General features: G+C 43.3%; 1 protein-coding gene across 1 annotated transcript in view; it reads right to left on the reverse strand.

Moving 5' to 3' along the window:
• Positions 1–1476: 1476 nt before the first annotated feature.
• CCDC6 (coiled-coil domain containing 6) overlaps positions 1477–22349 on the reverse strand; it is a 1452251-nt gene continuing 1431378 nt past the window's right edge. The window contains exon 9 of the mRNA XM_044056399.1: positions 1477–2944. Within this exon, the coding sequence (XP_043912334.1) occupies positions 2750–2944 (195 nt within the window). The 3' untranslated portion in view covers positions 1477–2749. The remainder of the gene's footprint in view (positions 2945–22349) is intronic.

The following is a 22349-nucleotide window of genomic DNA, read 5'->3' on the forward strand; positions in this document are numbered from 1 at the left end:
TGAAGCACATGTGCCGAGAGCAAAGAAAGCTACAGATTGGAAAGCACTGTGACAAGGACTGGGTCCCCCAAATGTTAACCACAGCAAGGGACCCTTTAAGAGTTTTGTATGCTAAGACACTGCAAGACACTTCTAAATCTGCAAAACTATTATTACCATAGTTCAAAATAAAAGAAACATTCAGACATATTCTTTACTTAAAAGTTAGAGAACATCACTGTAAATTTTTATTTTAAAGGAGAAAAAAAAGAATGAAACTCTGGAATTTCAGTAAGCACTGCATGCTTAAAATGTCAAACTGTTGATGTTCAATGGGCAGATACTTGAGCTACTTGTAAAGGTTACACAGGCATGTTCTGTCTGGGGTGCCTTCTGTGTGAATTCTGCATGTACTCCTCTCTCAGAGTTTTCTCCAGGGCCTTCAGTAACATACTACATCCCAAAGACATGAAAGGCAGGGGAACTGGTGATATTTCCCCTATGTGCATGTATGCTTTCTCTGATGAAATAGGGTCCTGAAAGGCTCTGTCTTTGACCCTCAACTGGCTAACTCAAATACTGAAAACTGAAGTATGGAAAGCCTAGTATTCTTTAAAGACACCAGATATAACTGCTCATTCTTAAAATCAGCTTTAATTACAGAAGAGTAGTTGTGTGTGCAAATACCTCTAAACATCTCTAAACTACTTTAAACTGATCTACACACACAGCTTAAATGATGCAAATGGTTCAACCTGACAACTACTTAGCTACACTAGTTTGCGCAGCACTGTTTTGCACCACTTCATACACAGTGACAACTTTAATGCATTCCATGTGTACAGCAGTTACATGCTGAACTTACAACGCAATAAATGGACCTATAGAAACCAAACAAAATTCAACCTCAGCTGGCACTTGAACCAATAAATGCACATGTGCCACTTTTGAATTGCAATCTGTTAAGCATTTATTAAACTGTGAGTTACAGTCTCTCCCTCAGAGATATTATATGAATAGCAAGCACTGCAAAACACTTATTCTTCAACAGCAACAACAGTTTATATTTAACCAAATTAAGACTTCTGAAGCATCATACATGCAATTCCAATTCACTCATCATGTTGGAGAAATACAATCTGATAGCTGCAGCACTGGATGTTTCCCTAACTTAAGATGAAAATTAAAAAATTGTTTATGAAAAACCAGTATGCTCCACCCACCTTCCAAAATGTGGGTAATAGATTTTCCACCATTCTATCATGTAATTTCTAACATATTAAAAAATAAAGCTGTGAACTTTCCATATGTATTTCTGAACCATGTTCTTCAGTATGAATGTATGGTAATCTGAAAAATGCAGGTCCACTCTATACAACAGAGTACCTCTTAGGTGTCTGCATTAAAAATAAACTTGCATACATGTCCTGCACCTCAGGGCTCTGCATACATAACAATTCTCAAAAACGTTTAAAGAAGACTTCTACATAAAACACATACTACAAAGTTCCACCTCAAAGTGAAACTATTTTATTTGTGATGAATGAATTGAAGGGTGGGTCAGATTTTTTTTCTTCTTCATACACTGTACCGCCTTATTTTACAATCTAAGCATTTATTAGTGCCAAGCTGTTCTACATTTCCTGTGATTTGTTCCAACAAGCAATACAGCATACTAGACCATACTGCCAACCAGAAAAGCCAGAACATTCTCAACAGCATATGCTCCACTTTACAAATGTACATCAAGATATTTAAAAATGCTTGCTTGAATCATTTGTTCAGTCTTTTAGATTTAAAATGTGTTTTTAACTCACATTTTTCATCCAGTAGAATTTACAAATTATAAAATGTCACTAAATGCAGCTGTTCCTTAGAAAGTCATTGCCTTCTTAAGCAAAAACAAATTATAACAGCACATTGTACTGAACAACAGCCACCCAAAAGCATCCTGTAGTCATTGAAAGAATGGTCAATCCAGAAAAAACTAAACATGACCAACATATAAGTAATAAGCAGAAGTTACAGGCTAAAGAGTCATACCAGTAACGGATCTGAAGATCAGCTTGAATTACATTTCCCCTGCTATTTTCCAGTTAGTACCATCTGTTACACTATGTGCAACACTTAAGCAGGAAGGAATCGTCAAGATATGTAACAAATATGCTAAATACTGAACCTGTAACAGTAAACTATTTTTAACTGGAGACTATACATTAGTATTTCACAGGCACTGATTAATGTATTTTTGGCTTTCTGTACCTAAACTATACCTTCATGCAGAAACTGAAATGTAGTGATGATTTTGCATATGCCTGACAAACATTATACTTACAAAACCAAAGTGTAAATACAGCATTCATGACAATGAATTTCAGCAAAATTGTCACGGAGAAAAAAAAACAAACAGGATTCCCTTTGTTTCACTTTTACAAGCCTAAAAAGCCAAGAAATGTAGCTTTTAGGAGCAGCAACACATACATTTTGTGACAACATACTGCTGAATATTGAATGATACACTGATCCAGCTGGGGACACACACAAGTTCCAGTAAACATGGACAGAAATTCTGTTGGTAAGTTAGTGTTGTAGACCCCAAACAGTGGCTGTGTTTTAGACAAACATACACAACACAGTTAACAGTGAAGCCTATATAACCTCAGTGCAAATAAGTCAAATTGAAATAAGCCAGTTAAGCCTTTGGCTTGTAGTAAACCACTCTGTATCACAAGTCCACTCAATGTACTGTAGATGCTGGTAGACAAATACATTATGGCTGAGGTGGTGGCGGAGGATGAGGATGAGCAGAGTGCTGTGAAGTAGCAGGCTGGGATGACATTGACTGCATTGAAGGCTGCACAGGTGGTGGTGGGGGTGGTGGTGGCTGAACTGGGGTATTGGGTGAAGGTGGAGGAGTAGGGCGTTTGAATTTGTCTGGGCTGTTGCTTCTCCGTGGTGAGGGTCTCTGAAAAACAAAAACATTAATTTATTAGCAGTCATGCTACAAAACCATATAAACCAATGCTGGTGCAAACAATACACTGTTTTTTTTTCTACATTCAAAAATTATTTAAACACTCCACTTACCTAAACAGTTGTCATAACAGCAAAGTCCATCAGTATTTCCCACAAACGATAAGCAAAACTTTGTAAGATTTGTATTTTCAAAACTTGATAAAATAAAACTAGGTATTTAGCCCTGTACCATGATGTAAGCATACAGAATAGTGAGAATTAGGACTGCTTTTCTCATTGTAAATAAAATGTTATATACTTGAGAAATGGATGTTAAGAAATTCATCTCCCGAACAGACCAAAGCAAAACTTGACGGGTGACAACATCTATTCCAAAAACATACAACTACTTGGCTACGATCACAGAAACCCAATCTTAATCCCTTGTAGTACATGACAATTTACCTGCTCCATGTACCGTCACAGTCACAGAAAGAGAGCACATGTGAAAAAAGTCCAGGAGTACCAAGTGTTTTTCTGCTCTGAAAGCTGTGAAACACTTTAGTGTTGTCACACAATTTTCTGTACTACATGGAAATTTAGCTGCTTTCACACACTATAAGACACAGTGAAAAGAAAACCAACAGTATGAAGCAATTTACAGTTCTGAAAACTGTAACAGCCGTAGCACTGCTTCACAGTCGCCAGAAATGGTGTGCATCTTTGATCCTCTGACACACAGAAATGTATTTCAGTTTTTAAAGCTCTTTCAGATGCTTGCTGCTGTTTTATGGTGGCTGCTATTTATGTTTTAATGTAAGATAACAGCACAAATGGTGCTTAAACTTTGTTAAACACTCTTCTCACTTTAAAAAGGTGATTAACAAGTTTCCCTTTTGCTAACTTTTGCAGCATAATCATGTTAATCCATGTAGTACAAAAGGTTTATATGAAAAATAGCTGCTTTAAAAATTACTTTTACTTTTCAAAGGAAATTAGATATTTTATGTACTTCAGTATGAGCAATTCCAGCTGTCTCCCTCAGTAACTAGAAAGCAACTAAGACAGCACAGTTGCACGGCATACTTGCCATAAAAATAAGAAAGAACAGTTGTGTGAGATACTTACCATAACACAGCTGATTGAAGTGAGCCTGTCTCCACAGTAACTGAGGTATATGACCACATGTTTAGCAGTCTGCTAGCTTTTCTTTTTGTCCTCTCTAATGTCATAATGAGAATGAGATGTAGCCCAGGGTCTGGAAATGTCTGTCCAAGTAATGCATGCAAGAATAAGCCAGTCCTTCCCCAATCCATGGGCTGAAAATGTCAGATTTTGAAGTCAGAGTCTAAAGCATGGTCCCAGATACTCTCTGCAAGAAAGAGAAATAACGACACACAACGAAGACCTTGTTTTACAACACAAAAAGTCAACCTCTCAAGTATCAAGTGGAGCCTACCCTCTCCCTATGAAAAAATACTACCACTGTAGTTTCCATTGGTCTCCATTAATGTATTCAGAACTATATTTCCTCCATGACAGTCCATCAAGGGGTGCAGTGCCATAATTCTATAACCATCATACCTTGTTTTCCTGACGTATCACCTTTTTCTGACAAAAAGGAAAATCTACTAGACTGTCACGGCAGCTAACCATAACATATACACGGATACAAAGGTTACTGTCACAGTCCCGTGACTTAGTTTAATACACTGCTTTCAGGACCTTTTTTCTAGCAATCAGCTAATTTGCCATACTGTCAAGAAACTCAATAGGATAAAACAGCATGTACCAATCCTCAGAACAGAATGCCGCAGGAAGAGCACCAGCCTGAAGAAGGGTGAGAAAACACACAACCAGCATATAATCAAGCATCAGGAGGAAGGTGGGGGGACGACGACGACAACACTGCAACATATAGAAGAGAAAGACATCTATGGTTATGGTAAAATTTTACACAACTATTCTATGTCCTTCTATTCATAATGTTGCAGTATTCAGAAAGTACAATTGTGTACACTTACCATAAATGTAGCTGTTCGAGTGTATTCACTGTTGCAGTTATCACACCTGGGTTATCTGCCTGCAGGTAGCCCTCAGTCGGCCCAAATACCAGAGACTTAGTATTTCTGTGTCGGATGCTGTCACTCCAGGACTGACGTCAGGTGATCAGGGGTATAAAAACAGGCAGCCAACGCCATTACATCAGTTTTTTTTGCCCCAAATGTCAGGAACCCCACAAATAGGGAGCTAGGTTATGGTGGGGAAAACACCAGTAAAGCGTAAATACCAATACCCCAGAAGGGGTTAGTAATAGCCATAGATAGGACAGAGAGAGAGAGAGAGAGAGAGAAACGAGGGGGCTGGGAGAAGGGAAACCAGGACTGCAACAGTGAATACACTCGAACATCTACATCTATGGTAAGTGTACACAACTGTACTATGTTCTTTGTGTTTCACTGTTGCAGTCATCACACTTGGGTGGATTCCCAAAGCTGAAGAAAGAAGAGCTAGGGCTGGCTAGTATGCCTTGCAAGACTGCTGTAGCAAATCCTGCTCTGGATTTGGAAAATATAGACAGGTGGTAATGCTTGAAGGTGTGTACAGAACTCCAGGTAGCAGCCTCCAGGATGTCCCTGGTAGGGACTCCCCTGAGAAATGCTGTAGAAGTAGATGTTGCCATAGTGGAATGTGTTCTGACCCCCTGAGGGGTTGGTTTCCCATGGTGCTTGTAGCAGAAACGGATGCAGTGTGCTATCCATTTGGAAATAGTTTGTTTTGAAATGGCCTTGCCCTCTGCCCCTGTTATAAGCTGACTAGTAGCTGGTCAGAGTTTCTGAAGGGCTTAGTCCTATCAAAGTAAAATCTGAGCTGTCTATGCACATCTAAGGAGTGCAGGATCCTTTCCCCTTTATTTTGAGGATTAGGGAAGAAGGTTGGCAAATGGATGGATTGATTGAGAGCCACACTGGACACCACTTTAGGCATAAAGGAAGAGTTAGTCCTGAGGGAAACCCTGTCAGCATGGAAAATAATGAAGAGTTCTGCAGCAATCAGTTCTTGTAGCTCAGACACTCTTCTAGCTGAAGTGATGGCTAGAAGCAAGGCTGTTTTCCAAGAGAGGAATTTTAACTCTGCTGATGAGGTTCAAAGGGGGAAGCATGAGCTTTTCCAGTACAAAATTAAGGTCCCAAGCAAGGGTGGGTGCTCTCCTTGGTGGCCTTAAGTTGTTTGCCACTCTCAGGAACTGTTTGATAAGAGGGTGCGAGAAGAGAGGTGGCTCAGTGTTGTAATGAGCAGAAATGGCTGAGGCGTGTATCTTAATGGAGGAGAAGGACAGGCCTTTGTGGAGTAGATCTGCTAAGTAATCCAGGATAAGAGGCAGAGAGGGCAGTGTTGTGTCCTCTCCTTTAGATTGAATCCATGAGCAGAACCTTTTCCACTTATCAGCACAGGATTTTCTTGTACTGGGTCTTCTGGCTTCAAGAGTGATATCCAGCACTTGCTTGCTTAAGGTCACTGGGGGAGAATTCAAGGAATAAGCCTGGCTGCAAGATTTAGTGTTTGCAGTTGTGGATGCAGAATCCGTCCCTCCTGCTGAGAGAGGAGGGTTGGGTTCTGGTGTAGGTGCCAGGGTGGCACCGATGTCAGGCTGCGCAGGAGTGGGTACCGGTGCTGGCGTGGCCAGTCTGGGGCAATCAGAATTGGCCTTGGTCTATCCTGTTTTATCCTGTGTAATACTCTTGAAAGGAGGGGCAGAGGGGGAAAGGCATAGATTGAGAGATTTACCCAATGAAAAGATAGGACATTCACTTTCCCGACCCTACTGTGAGCATTCCTGGTGCAGAATTTGCTGAGATGGTGGTTGTACGGGGAGGCAAAGAGAACCACCTCTGGGGTCCCCCATTTCTGGATCAGAAGGTTGAAGGTGCTGTGCTCCAATTGCCACTCGTGTGGGTCTAGGAGGTTTCTGCTTAAGTCGTCTGCCAATAACTTTTGTTTGCCTGGCAGGAACTGAGCTTGCAGATGGACTTGAATGTCCAAGGCTGTGTTCCACAGGGCCATGGCTAGCCTGCAGAGTGGGTAGGAATGCGTTCTCCCCTGCTTATTTATGTACCACATAACTGTGCTGTTGTCCGTTTTTATTAGCAGTTGTCCTGGAAATATTAGGGATCTGAAAGCTGTCAGGGCATTCTGTACAGCTAGCATCTCTTTTTGGTTGATGTGCAGATGAATTTGACTTGGGGTCCAGTCGCCCTGAATACATGTTCCGTCCATGTGTGCCCCCCGGGCATAGTCTGATGCGTCTGTTGTTAGGGTCTGGGCAGCTTGGGGTTGAGTAAACGGCAGTCCCTTGTGGTTTCATGTTTCTGCCCACCAGAGGAACTCTGTCCTTAGACAGGGTATGATAGGAATGAATGTTTCCAGGTCCTGAGAATGTTGGCACCAAAGACTTTTTAAGTACCATTGGAGTTTCCTCATATGCAGTCTTGCATATGGAATCAGCAGTATACATGAGGCCATGAACTCTAGGGCATGCAGTATTTTTCTTGTAGATAGCTGGGTTTTGGTGGCCATTTGTTTGAAGTAGTCTGTCAGGCAGACTTGTTTTTTTGAGGTGAGGAATGTCATCTGGGAAGTTGTGTCCAAGCTTGCTCCCAGGAATACAATCTTTTGACTGGGTACCAGTTTTGATTTCTTTTCGCTCATGGTGTATCCCAAGGAAGTCAGAAGGTTTTTCACAAATGTCAGGTGCTGCAGCAGCAATTCCTGACTGCCTGCCTGAATCAGGCAGTCGTCCAAGTATGGGTAAATTTGGATATTTCTCTGCCTGCAGTATGCAATGGCTGCAGCCAGGCATTTTGTGAATACTCTGGGCGCAGTAGATAAGCCAAAGGGAAGTGCAGAGAACTGATAATGCAGCGACCCTGCCATGAAACGTAGATGCTTCCTGCATGATTCCATTATGGGAATTTGCAGATAGTCTTCTTTTAAGTCTAGGGTGACTAACCAGGCAGCCTTGGCTAGCATAGGAAGAAGTTGTTGCAGGGTAAGCATTTTGAATTTTGGTACCACCAGGAAGGTGTTGAGAATGGAAAGATCCAGGATTGGATGCCAACAGCCCTCTTTCCTGGGTACCAGGAAGAGTCTGGAGTAGAATCCTTGACCCGTCTGTTCTACTGGAACCGGCTGAATAGTTCTGATATTGAACAGAGAAAGTATTTGGTTTTGAGCCTCTGCCCACTGGTTTGGAGGAAGGTCTGGAAACCCGCTTGGGGATGGCAGTGACTGGAAATAAAAATTTGTACCCCTGGGATAGACATCCAGTTTTTTGCATGAATCTATGGGGTTGCACTTGTAAGAATTCTTTTAACAGTGTGCATAGACTTAGCTTTTTCTTCCATCTTTTTAAGAACCTCTTGTGCTTTGGTGCCAAACCAACAGTCCTTATTCAAAGGAATGTCTAGTAACTTTGATTTGATATGGTCTGGCAAGGTCTGCTCCTTCAGCAAAGCATGTCTTCTCAGTACAGAGACAGTAACAGCTGCCCAGCAAGATGCTTCTAGGGTGTCAAAGCCACACTGCAAAGTATGCTTGCTGACTTGGCTTTGCAGAGTGCATAAGCTCCTGCAATTCTTTATTTTCTGCACAGTCTGAAAAGGTTGCCACTTTGTGTTTAATAAGTTCCATAATATGTTGCTGGTACCTCAGCATGTGAAACTGAGGACTCAATGTCATAATAGCAAGAGTTGTAGAGGTATATACCTTCTTAACCAATCTATCCAAAGCTCTGGAATCCCTGTCCGAAGGGGTGGGATTCTTGGCTGTAGTAGCCTTGATACCTTTAGGCCCCTGGGAAATTATCTCTGGGTCAGCAGTAGTATTCTTGAAAAGAAATTTGAGTGTCAGGTACTCTGTAGTACCTGTCGGGTTTCCTAGGGGCAGGAGGTAAAGTGTCAGGAGTACGACTGGATTCCATAAAATCCTCATCCACAAGGGCCTGTGTTGAGGCAGCTCTAGAAATTCTGAGTCTCTCTTTGGACTGAGGATAGTCTTGGCATTCCCAGTGGAAATGCTCTCGTAAGGTATGCAAGGTTTCATCAAAAGAAAAATCCTCTGGAGGGTAGGCAGAGGGAATGGATTCCTCTGCATCTGAATCCCCATAAGCAGATAAGGGCATGTCTTCATAATCAGACATTTCAGAGACATCGGACTCCTGGTCTGTAGAACCTGAAGGGGACTGGACTCTCTCTCTTAGCAGGGGAAGGCGGACTTCCCTAATCAGCGTAATAAGGTCTTCATCCATTCTAATCATTTGTTTTTGTGGCATGGGAGCAGATGCATGCGCTTTGGTCGTCGGTTTTCAAGGCGTAGTGCATACTCTGGACCTAAGAAACTCGGTAGTTGTGGTTAAAAAAAGAAGTCGTTGGTTTGAGTCGAACATCGGTTGAGCGAATAACTGCCTCAGAAGCCAGTGCCTGCTCAGCGGCTCCAGACCCATCCAAGGTAGAGACATCCACAGGTTCCATAGTTGATGAAGAGTCTTGCGGCATACCAGACTCCAAATGGGTCTCAGTAGAGGCCTGCGAATCGTAAACAAAAACCACTCACAGAGGCCTGCGAATCCATTGAAGCGGGCATCAGGGGCTGCAAAAGCACCTCACTGAGTACTGGCGGACTGGCAACTAGCTTAACGGAAGCATTGTCGGCAGTTTTGTACCTATGTGGTCTGTCTCTGTCTTTATCTTTATGTTTTTCGGAATATCGGTAGTCGAATGGCTTACCAAAGCCATTTCAGAATACGGAGATCAAGAGTGAATGAATTTAGCGACAAAGAGAGCCCGACGACGAATGGTTCAGGTGTTAAATAAAGCACAAAACTGACAGTGACGGATGTTGTGGTCTAAACAGGTGACGCAGTAAGAATGAAAATCCCTGTGAGGTATTTGCTTTCCACAGGCAAGACAATTGTTAACTTTTTCTGACATCAGTTAGAGCAAGAAAAAAGGATCCCCAACGGGGTACTTAGCTTTAGAAGACTTCAGGATTATTGAATTCGTAAATGAAAATTCAGGTAGCGGCTGACTGGTACTGGCGAACTGCTCCTGCTTTGGGCTCTTCGGCAAGAAAGACTGATGTAATGGCGTTGGCTGCCTGTTTTTATACAACTGATGACCTGACGTCAGTCCCGGAGCGACAGCATCCGACGCAGAAATATTAAGTCTGTGGTATTTGGGCTGAGTGAGGGCTACCTGCAGGCAGATAACCCAAGTGTGATGACTGCAACAGTGAAACACGAAGAACATAATGAGGGAGAGCACCAAAGCTCATGCAGAAGAAGAATTGTGTGGAGGGGTTGTAGCACTCTACAAACCCCCGCAGAATAGCCCTTGCAAAAATAGCTCTAGACCTAGAAATGCCATCCAACTTGTATAGTATTTTTTGAAAGTGTGCACAGATGATCAGGTAGCTGCTTCTAATATATAGCAGGTGTCTAGACCTTTGAAAAAAAGCACCAGAAGAGGACACAGTTCTGGTGGAATGTGCCCTAACTGGAGAAGCAAGAGTTTTCCCATGGGACACACAGCAGAAGGAAATGGTTTTGGAAATCCAAGTGGAAATAGTCTGCTTGGAAAAAGGCCTGTCCAGGGGCCTAGGGTAACAGTAAATAAAGATAACCTGATTTCTGAATAGACTTGGTTTTATCCAAATAAAATCTGAATTTTCTATGCACACCCAAGGTGTGTAAAACCCTCTCACTAGAGGACTAGGAGATGGGGAAAAAGGTGTGAAGATGAATGGTCTGATTGAGTGACAACTCATTCACCATCTTTGGCAATAAAGGAGGGGTTAGACCACAAGGAAACCCTGTCCTTGTGTAAAACAGTAAAGGGGGATGAAGCCATCAGTGCCTGAAGCTCTGATACCCTTATAGCTGAGGTGATGGCCACAACTGTTTTCCAGGTGCAGTTTTGTAGAGAAGAACTTGTTGGTTCAAAAGCAGCCAGGGTAAGTTTTTCTAGAACAAAATTTAGATCGCAAGGAGGAGGAACTGGTTTCCTTGGTGGTCTACTATGTAAGACGCCTTTTAGGAAAAGTTTAACTTCCAGCCTTGAGGCCAAAGGAGGAATCATAGAGGCAGACATGCTGAGATTGCAGCAAGATGAGCTTTTACTGAAGAGTACGACAATCCACTCTTCAATAAATCACACAGGTAAGACAGAACCACTGGAACATCCACCTGCAGTGGTTGCAGGTCCTTAAAAGGCAACAGATGGAAAGCCTTTTCCATTTGGAAATATAAGATTTCCTAGTGCTGGGTTCTCTGGCCTCCTGCAGAACTTGCAGCACGTCCTCTGGGAAAAGGTGTCTGAAAAGAATAAAAACCCTACAGGGTCAGTTGCAGAGTTGACATCTGTGGGTGTATTAGAGATCCCTTGTCCTGTGTGAGTAGGACTACTCTGTGAGGTAACCTGTGATGATCCCCCTTGGCTAAATGCAGAAAAAGGGGGAACCAATGCTGTCTTGGCTAAAAGGGAGTCAACCAACAAGATTTTTGGTTGCTCCTGTTGTATTTTCAACAGGACCTTTTGGAGAAGCGAGAAGGGGGGTAATGCATAGAGAAACATCCTCTTCCAAGAAAAGGTCAGGGCGTCCACCTTCATGCTAGAGGGTTGGGAACTCTGAACCAAAACTTTGGAAGTTGTCTGTTCATGGGGTAGGTGAAGAGATCTTCCTGAGGTGTAATAATGTCCAGAAACACATTCCTGTGTAACATCCATTAGTATGGAGTCATGGACCTGCTCAATGTGTCTGCTACAACATTTAGAGTCAAAGGAATATAAACTGCTTGGAGGGCGAGTAGACTCTGAGAGGATAACTTCCAAGCTTGGAGACCTCGTCTGCACAGGAAATCAACCCCCCCCCCACCCCCCTGCTTGTTGACATACCAAAGGACTGTGGTGTTGTCTATGAACCACTTCAGGGCACCTAGAAGAAAGGTTTGAAAATTTTAGAGTGAAAATAAAGGCTCTCATCTCTTTACATTTATGTGTTCCATCTTTTGAGAGGGGGATCACACATCTTTTACTTTCCAGGAAGCCAGGGTCGCTTGACATCCCAAGTCTGAAGTGTCCGTGTACAGCTCCTGAGTGGGAAGAGGTGGCTGAAAGGATAAGCCTGGATTCAATGCAATCTGCTGAATCCACCAATTCAGTTCCCTTTTCAAGCAAGGGAGTAGAAGTATCACAAACTCCAGCAGATGAGAGTGTTGCACCCAAACTTACCTGAGCTACCACTGGAATTTTCTCATGTGCATTTTGGCTAGTGGTAGCATGGGAATAGTGGATGCTGTGAAGTCCAATAAGCAAAGAAAATCCCAGACAGTCATGGATGGAAGGGACAAGAGGATCTGGAAGAAGGCAGTAAGAGAAAGGACCTTTTCAGGGGGGTAAGGAGGCCAACATCCTGTCTGTTTGGATTCTGCACACTAGAAAGAGCTGGTCTTGAGAGGGAACCAGGGTAGATTTTTGGTAGTTGACAGTGAATCCTAGACCCTCCAGCAGAGACTCCACGAAGAGCAAATTCTCTTGAAGGGTATCTGGTGAATGAGCCTGGAAAAGATAGTCCAGGTACGGGAAAATCTAAAAGCCTCTTAGTTTGCAAAAGTCTATGACAGGAGCTAAGCATTTTGTAAAGATGCTTGGGGCAGTGGACAATGCAAAAGGTTAGGCAAAGAATTGAAAATGTGAGGAAGCAATAGCAAAGTGAAGATACTTCCTGAACAGAGGGTGAATGGGAATGTGGAGGTAAGCATCCCTGATATCCAGAGACACCATGTAGGGCCTAAGGGAGGGTGAGGGGAAGAAGTGTGTGTAAAGATAGCATGCAAAAGGTAGGAACCTTCAGGAAGGTATTTAGGTGGGATAAGTCCAGGATGGGCCTCCAGGGACCATCCTTCCTGGGGACCAGGAATATCCTGGAGTAGAACCCTTTTTCTATTTGTAAAGATGGCACCTCTAGAATGGTGCCCTGAGACAGAAGACTGAAAATGACTTGGGGAAAGTAATCCAGCTGTTCTTTTGGAGGTTGAGGTATACCCCCTGAAGGAAGGTGGAGTTTTCCACATCATGAAGTATCCTTGAAGGATAACGAAGACGACCCAAGAGTCCTGGGGGAAGTGTTTCCAAGCAGGGAGAGAAAGGGAAAGGGGAGTCTGGCTGCCAGTGGGAAGGTAGTCACAAACTACCTGGCTTAGCAGAAAAGCGCTTTCTGAGCAGCATGAGATGATGTAGAGGACTTGGCTGAAAACTGCTTCCTAGTATCTCTTTTTCCTTTGGAAAGCTGAGATATATGTTTCCTAACAAAAGGTGTTACAGAGGGGTAGCTCCTCTGAAATCTTGGAATGGGAGACACAAAAATGTGTTTTAGGTCTTGCAGCTCTTTGCCCTTTTCTTGCAATGATTTGAAGAGTTCTGCAGTAGAAGTACCAAATAATGCCTTGTTGTCCAGGGGGGCATACATAATTTTTACTTTTATATTGTCTGACAAGGGCTGCAGTCTGAGCCAGGAGTACCTCCTGAGAACTGATCCACAAAAGCAGCAGCCCTGGCTGCTGCCTCCACTGTATCATAACTACACCTAATAGAATGTGTAACTTGAGCAGAAGAGCTCAACATGGAGGATAACTGAGCTTTTGTAGGAGAATGTGGTAGCTCTGAAATTAACTTGCAAGCATCACAGAGAAGGGCTACTGAATATTTAGCCATATGGGTCTGGTAGTTTATGGTCCTAAATGCCAGAGTTGCAGAAGTATAAACTTTCTTCCCCAGCCTCTCCTAACTTTACTCTCCTTGTCTGATGGGAGAAGGGAAGTGGAGGGCAACATCTTGGAGGCCTTATCATCAGACACAGAAATTGTTGCAAGGTCTGCAGAGGGACACAAACAGCAATTTGGAATCCTCCTGGCACCTTATAAAAACCTGTTTGGCCTTTTAGGGGCAGGAGGTTGGGAGTCAGGGCACTTAGAGGCTGCTGCGAAAGCATCTAAAAGTGCCAGCAGAACAGGGGCTATGGCAGATGGGGAGGGGAAGTCCATCTGTAGAAGGTCATGATACCTTTTTTGAATGTCTGACACCTTTGAGCAATCCTATTTTGAAGAACTCTCTCATTGTAACGATGGTTTCCCGAAAGAAAATATCCTCTCCTGGGAAAGCACATCCTAAGGGTGATGAAATTTGGGCAGAATATGCCAAAGACTCATCCCGAGAGGAATCATCTTCATTTGCTGAAATCTTCACAGAAATCCTCTTGTGTGGAACAGCAGGAGAAAGGGAGGGAGAAGGGAGAGAGAGAGAGACCAGACGATTGTCTCAGGGCCACAAAAGCATTAAAGAGCCCCTGGGAGAAGGCTTGGCAATCTACAGGCCGTTCCTGGGAAACAGGAGGAGCATGCTTAAGCTTTCACCTTCTTTAGTAGAACATCCGTGCAGTGGAAGGACGAGGAGCCTGACGTCAGCCTACACTCTAAAATATTGTTAGGGACCATCTTCACAAACAATGATTTGAGGGATGCCACACAGGCCTTCAGTACAATGAGCCTGGGTTCCCCCCACATCCGAAACAGACGCCCGCATATCTACTGAGGACGTGCTAGTAGGACTCTTCATGGTCTCCACACTGGTACCCGTGGAAGGTTCACCTAATGACTCCAAAATGGTCTTTGGGCCAATATCAGCCTCGGGAGAGACATCCTGAATTGGAGGAGCAGCGGATAAGTCAGGCCTAGATTTCTTGGCCCTCAATCAGTGGCTCACCTGAAGGACCCAATGTAGCTTCCATAGCGCATGCTGGACACTTAAGGCATTGGTTTTCCACGTACACATTAAGGGAAGCTAAACGACTATGCAAGGTCTTGGGAACAAAGGGCTTGCAAATCGAGCAAGAGGTATGGTCGTGGTTAGGGCCTATGCCAAATAAACAAAGATCATAGGAGTCTTTTATGGAGAATCTGCCTTCCACAATGACACTTGGCCTTCCTAGCTGACATGTAAACTCAACAACAGTAGCACACAAAGCAATAAGAAAGCCCCCCCAAGAGGGCACTTACCTGATCAGAATCTGCACTTCTCTGACAAGCGATGACTGGAGAAGATGATCTGACTGGCAGCAGAAAAGTTCTGAGGATTGGTACGTGCTGACATCCGCTTTATACCAGATGTCATTTTATGACAGATGTAGGACCAGCACCACGTGCAATGTCGCACATACCCTACAGTAGTGTTAGACTTTTGTATACTGGCCGGACGTACAATTCAGCTGGTGGCGGGCTGTCTCATGTTATGAATACTGCAACATATGAATAGAAAAATATCATACTGCTGCTGCAAAAATAGCAGTGGAAGCTCTCTTGGAGAAAAAAAGAAAATGACACGGCCACACCTGCAGAAGGGGGTTCTGATGGATCCCTGAAATGGTTATGCTAAGCAACCACAAATGCAGATGGAAATATATTAACCACGGGAGCTACCAACTTGCTTACATTTTCTTAACTTAAGGAGGAGACAACAAGCATAAGTAGTCAGTCCTTCTAAGTGCATTTAACATCCTGCCCCCCCCATTACCTTCTTTCCACGTCACATGCCTGCTTGAATGCCTCTGTGGATTCCCTTTCCATCACCGATTTCCATTTCATGGGGCCACAACACCCTTTGTTAAAAAGTATTTTTAGAGGGCCAGGAAGAAGATAATCCCTACAAGTCTGCTGCCTCCTACTCCCCACTCTGTCCTTCCTGTTTAGAAGGACTCCAGTCACATCTTCCCGACATTACTTTATGCACCAGGCTCATGTCTCCCTTGTCCCCAAGTCTTAACTGAGAACAGCCCTAGCCCCTTCTAACCTCTGGTCATATTCCTCCCCTTTGACCACACAAATAAGAATGGAAGCATTAACTTTTTGCTTCTATAATCCTACACCCTCCCCTTGAGCATACATCCCAGCATTCCGTTTGTTGCTGATACTGCTCTCTCACTCTAATCCTGGTGGTCAAATGCAGGTATGTTCAGCAATGCTTGGTCATTTTTCTGCTCTGATGCCATCAGTTCAGCTCTCACCAGATGACAATTTACACTGGGGAAGTTGTGATTGGAGTGCAGTATCTGTCTCAACATGCACTGAACCTTGACTGCCATTTTTTTCTACACTTGTTCAGCGTTTATTTATCATTTGTCATCCTATTTTTCCATCTACCACTGCAGCATCTACCTTTGGGTCATCAGAAGAGAGGCTGCTCCTTCTCTCTGTTCCCTCAGATACATCTGAGACAAGCAATGAGTACCAGACTTGGGGCATACTCTAGTGGTACTACACTAGTCAATTTCCAAATTCCTGATGTTGTTCCACACACTACAAACCCCTAAATCCTACAGTTCAACAATGTAGCTATCCAGTAATTTAAGCCTGGCCGAGTGGCCATTCCTGTAGACCATCAGGTTTTTGTATCGGCCACCTGTGTAGGACAGAGTCAAAGGCCTTGGTGAAGTCCAGGCAAACTATACTAACACTCCCATCACATTCATCAAGAAACCAAACATAAAACTGAATCAGATTTGATTGACAACTCCTTCTGGCCAAATAATTATGCTGGGTGGTGTCCTCTGTATATGCTACCACAGCCCTCCCCCTTCAGGACTCTATCACTTTCATTGCCTTGTTAGGCTAACAGGACTCTAGTTCTACATATTTTTTTCCTCTTTGTAAAAAAGGTATCTGAATTGTTTTCTAGCAGGCTTGCACTTCTGCACTAGCCAGCGATCAGCTGAAAATCTGCATCAGGGCATCCCTGCCAAAACAATACCCACATTTCTGAGGACAAAAGAAACAAACTTGGTTCTTAAATGTTTAGTCCCAATAAGACAAAACAACTGTCCACAATAATCCATCCAATGAAGAAAGTACATCACTGTATCTTGTTGATACAGACACAGGCAGTGGATTTTTAATTCTTTTGGTATAAGTCAAAGCCTGACATGGCCATAAGCATAAAATGTGGTCTAAATGATGAACAAAAAAAAGCTAACTTGCCATTATGAAAGACCAAATAAGGCTCTGACCATACAAAGGAAGTTCTGACAACCCTATGGACAAGATTTCACAAATATGAATATCAAGACTGTGACATTCTACTTTAGAAACAAATTATCTATTTTATTGACCATAAAATCTCACAGTGATTTCTTGAAAGCTAACAAAACATGCATTAGCTGAGAACAGCAGTTTGTTCCATAATCTAGACAGACACAGTGTTGCAAACTGTTTTCCATTTTCCAGTTTAGCAGCAAGGCAAGTTTCCGGACCTAGTGCTAGCTTCACAAGCAGGAAATTTAAAAAAGCACTAGGTTCGTCGGTACCCTGAAGTCAAAACAAATCATCCCTTTAAGGGGCCTATACAACACTGAGCTAATACATTGAGTCAGTTTTGATTAAAAGATAAATTAAATTGATCAGAATGCATTCCTTTAAATGAAACGTGCACCTGTTATCAAGCTGCTCAGTATACAGTATCTAGAATCCTTCAATACTGTTTAGTCTGCAGTGAACAGAACAATGTTGCTGATGTTTCAGTTATCTGTATACTCTATCACACACAAGCAGTCTCTCAGTTTTAGCTCTGAAAAGATCATACATAACAGCACAAGTCCTAAGGATGAGCCGCTGTGGTACTCTGCTGGTCAAGTCGTCTCAGGAGAATCACCCCATTCATGCTCTCTGTGCTCTACTAAGTAACCATTATTTTGGATCAAATTATCTGCAGAACAAATGAGCTTTTCCAGTACACTTAGAAGTGGGAATGTCAAATGCTTTTGCAAAATCTAAATATACTGCAAAACCCAACAGACCTTCATCTGTGGTAGCAATTACTTGTTTAACAAGTGCTACCAAGTTTAGACAGCAGAACTGTCCCCATCACATGCCTTCACTTATCTTGATGATTGAGCAAGAGCTTCCTCCATTTCTGCATATTCATCAATAACCTTTTCCACTACTTTTCAAAATGCATGTGTTAATCAACTGAGTTGGTAATCATCTAAATACAAAGCAATGATCATTTGTGAAACGGAACCACTAATAATTGCGTACACATTTTTGGCATGTACTCAAACACTTTTAAGAGATCTAAAGATATAACTTTTGATTTTATGAAGGAAATGTATAGGATTCTTTTCATGCTCCACGAGAGCAGGTGCAGCAGTAAAAAGCAACTAAAACACTTTTTTAAGTTAGGAACTTCACAGGGGCTGATCCCTGAAGTTCAAAAGAAACAAGTAATTTTTTTAAACAAAGTTTGAGACCCATGGAAGAAGCACCAATTGGTGACCTCAAATGCAGCACCCCCTTTAAAAAGTGATTCACTGATAGGACAGATAATAAAGATGTTTCTAAGGACAGGCAAGCTAAAATGGCTGAAAGGTGTATCTTAACATGATAATAAGAAAAGCCTTTACAAAACAATTTTGGAAAAAAAACAAAGTTGCCTTAAGACGAATGACATTATACTTGCATACCAAATAAAAAAACTGGTCCACAGGAGTTTTTTTGGTGCTAACCTTTATTTCCATAATGACCCCCAGGATTTCAAGAAAGGAGGATATTTCCTTTTTCAGGTTACATATGTTCGTAGATAAGTAATTGGCTTGCAGCCCATGTGGACCATTTTAAGCCTAGCCAATTTCCCTTTCTGAGAGTCAAACATTTTAATACCTGTCTGTGAGGTAAATATCTTAATCATTATGCCAACCCCTTAGAATCAAACACTGTACCTTGAGGTAAACACCTTAACCATTAAACTAATCCCCACTCAAAGCAATGGTCTGGGTATGTGTTCATAGGTGATTACTGCGTTTATGATTCTAAGGGTCCTTTTTAGACCTAGCCATGCTTCCCCAAGGCAAAAATCAAACTCTGTACCTTGTGTCTGAGGTAAATACCTTAACCATTATGCCAACTATGACTTCAAAGATATGCTTACATTCATTGCTTGGATGTTTTAGGTTTGGGAGCACCAGAGGTTCTTCAATGCTATGACATCAGGTCACACGAGTTTGGAAAAGCCTCTACACTTTCTTCACTTAAGTACCTGATCAGGGAAAAAGAATAACTGTGTAAAATCTTACCATAACCATAGATGTCCTTCTCTTCCATGTTGCAGTATTCTTGGTGTGGGATTTTCCGCCTCAGGCAGCCCGTACATCAGCTCCTATATAAAAGCTTCAGCTTGGCTGTTTGTAGTTGCATGGGATGTCATACGTTGGGCCATAAACCAGGGACCTTAAATGTGATGTCTGCATGCACAGACCTCAGAATTTGAAGGCCCAACAGGAGGGAGTAAGCCAGTGATGTCAGTCATAGGGTCAAGGAGCCATTATGTGGTTACATAGGTCACAGGATAGGGGAAACCCCCAAAAGACCTAAATATATCAGGGACTGAGAGAGAGAGAGAGAAGGGATAAGGGGATTTTGATGGTTAGGAAGGAATACTGCAACATAGAAGAGGAGGACATCTATGGTTATGGTAAGATTTTACACAACTGTTCTATGTCCTTCTATTCCTATGTTGCAATATTCTTGGTGTGGGAGAGTACCACAGCTTAGTTGGAAGGAAGGGTGGAGGTAGAAGAGGCTGATTTCACAAAGCCTTGCAGGATTACCCTGGCAAATCCTGCACATGCTCTGGAGACATTGTCAAACTTGTAGTGTTTGGTGAAAGTGTGAATGGTGGGCCATGTGACTGCTTCTAGTAGGCTTTGGAGGCTGTCACTGCCTTGGCAGAGTGAGCTTTAACTCCCTGTGGGAGCTTTTTGCCATGGTGTGAATAACAGAAGCAAATGGCTTTTCTAATCCAACATGCAATGGTTTGTTTGGAGACTGCCTTGCCCATGGCCCTGGGGTGGAAGAAAACAAAGAGTTGATTGGATTTTCTAATGGATTTTGTTTTGTCTATGTAAAATGTTAGCTGTCTGTGTACACCCAGGGAGTGGAGTATTCTCTCACTATCACTGGTAGGAGAGGGGTAGATGGTGGAAAGATGAATAGATTGATTTAAGGAAAGATCATTGACCACCTTTGGAATAAAGGAAGGGTTAGCTCTTAGTGTTACCCTGCCCTTGTGGAAAGGTAATGTATGGGGGGAAGGCCATTAGGGCCTGTAATTCAGACACCCTTCTGGCTGAGGTAATAGCCACTAGCAGTACCTGTCTTCCATGTGCACATTTGGAGACTGGGTTAGTTTTTCCAGGATGAAGTTTAGGTCCCAGGGTGGTAGGATGGGTTTTCTTGGAGGTCTGATGTGTAAGACCCCTTTTAAGAACAGCTTCACATCAAGCCTGGCTAGTAAGGGAGGGTCTAGTGGCAGGCAGGATGAGATTGCTGAAAGGCGGACTTGAAGAGTAAGAGAATCCGCCCTTTACTAGCTGACTCACATATGCATGAATTAGGGGGGATCTGCAATGCATGGATCCCTGCCCTTATCCAGACACCGTTTTGAAAATCTCTCCCATTTAGCTACGTAGGATTTTCTTGTAGTAGGTTTCCTGGCTTCCCTCAGGACCAAAAGCACATCCTCTGAGTAGTGGTGCCTGAAGGGAATTAGAAATGTATCGCCCACAGTGTCAGTGACAACATCTGCAAGTGTGGAAGGGTGAGGGCTCCCTCTTGTTTTGTCAGAATATCCACCTTGTGGGGTTACTTGTGGTGATTGCCCTTGGCTAGATTGAGAAGTAGGGGGAGACCAGTGCTGCCTTGGCCAGTAGGGAGTTGCCAACAAGATTTTTGGTTCATCTCTCCTGATTTTCAGGAGTACTTTCTGAATTAGTGGGAAGGGAGGAAAGGCATATAGAAACCCTCCCTTCCAAGAAACGCTGAATGCATCTACTCTTCAAGCTAGAGGGGAGTAGGTCTTGGAGCAGAAGGTCTGCAGTTGTCTGTTCTGGGGGGAGACAAACAAGTCTACTTGAGGTGTGCCCCACAGGGGGATAATGTCTAGAAAGGCATTTCTATCCAGCATCCATTCGTCTTGTGGACAGGATGTCCTGCTGAGAAAGTCTGCTTGTTTGTTTTCCTGTGAGGGGATGTAAGATGCCTGCAGGGACAAGCTGTGTTGAGTGGCTAGGTCCCATATCAGTAAGGTTAGTCTGCACAGGTGGCACGCTTTTGTTCCACCCTGCTTGTTGAGGTACCACATAACTGTGGTGTTGTCTGTTATTATTTGGCGAACACCTGATAGGAGGAGTGGAAAGAAAGCTTTCAGTACTAGAAGGACTGCTGTCATTTCCCTCACGTTAATGTGTTTGTTCTTTATGAAAGGGTGCCACTTTGCTTGGACCTTGTAGGATGCCACTGTGGCTCCCCCATCCTGAGTCTGAAGCATCTTTATGCATGAACTGGTTTGGGAGAGAAGGTTGCAGCGGAAGGCCTGGATTCAGATGGACTTGCTGAATCCACCAATTTAGTTCTACCTTTAGGCAGGGCAGGAGATTGATTTCTTGCTCTAGAGGATGTTGGTGCTGAGACCACACATTTTTAGATACCACTGCATGTTTCATATGTGGATTCGGGCTGGTGGAGGTATGGGGATGGTGGCTGCCATTAGACCAAGGGTCCTTAGGAACTGCCTTGCAGTTATTTTTTGTGTCTGCAGCAGGGCTTTGAAATGGGAGGTCAGGGAGCTGACCTTGTCCTGGGGAAGAAAGGCTTTCATTATGTTCATTTTGATCCTACAACCCAGAAATATTTTGTCTTGTTCTGGGGTCAAGGATGATTTTTGGAGGTTGAGGGTGAACCCCAGACTTCGTAGTAAGCACATGGTGAACGCCAGATGGATTAACAGGGTTTCTTTGCAATCTGCTAGGATCAGGATGTCGTCTAGGTAGGGATAAATCTGAATCCTCAGTGTTCTGCAATAGGTTATGGCAGGTGCCAGGCATTTTGTAAACACTCTGGGGGCAGTGGGCAAACCAAAAGACAATGCAGTAAATTGGAAATGACAGCAGGGTCCAGAGAAACATAAAAATGTTCTGTGGGAGGGTAGAATGGGTATGGGGGCAGAGGAAGAGGGCCTAGGAAACTCGGCCTTCTTTTGCGGAGGTTCAGTCCAGGCTTCCGAGATGGGATCCATCCTGAGAGCTAATTTTTAAGCTGTTGGTTTTCCAGGTAGAGATTTAGCGCGGCCAGACATCTGTGAAGGGTCTTAGGAATGAAAGATTGGCAGACAGAGCAAGCGTTGTCATCGTGCTCCTGGCCTAACAAAAAAACATAGCGGTTGTGCGTGTCTTTATGGGGTATCTGGCACCCGCATTGGCATTTGGCCTTTTTTGCTGACATCCGCTAAGGAATGTTACAACAAACAAGCTCTAGCTAG

This window comes from Protopterus annectens, chromosome 14.part0, assembly GCF_019279795.1.
Source record: "Protopterus annectens isolate FY-2018-M chromosome 14.part0, PAN1.0, whole genome shotgun sequence".
In the NCBI taxonomy this organism is placed as follows: domain Eukaryota; kingdom Metazoa; phylum Chordata; order Ceratodontiformes; family Protopteridae; genus Protopterus; species Protopterus annectens.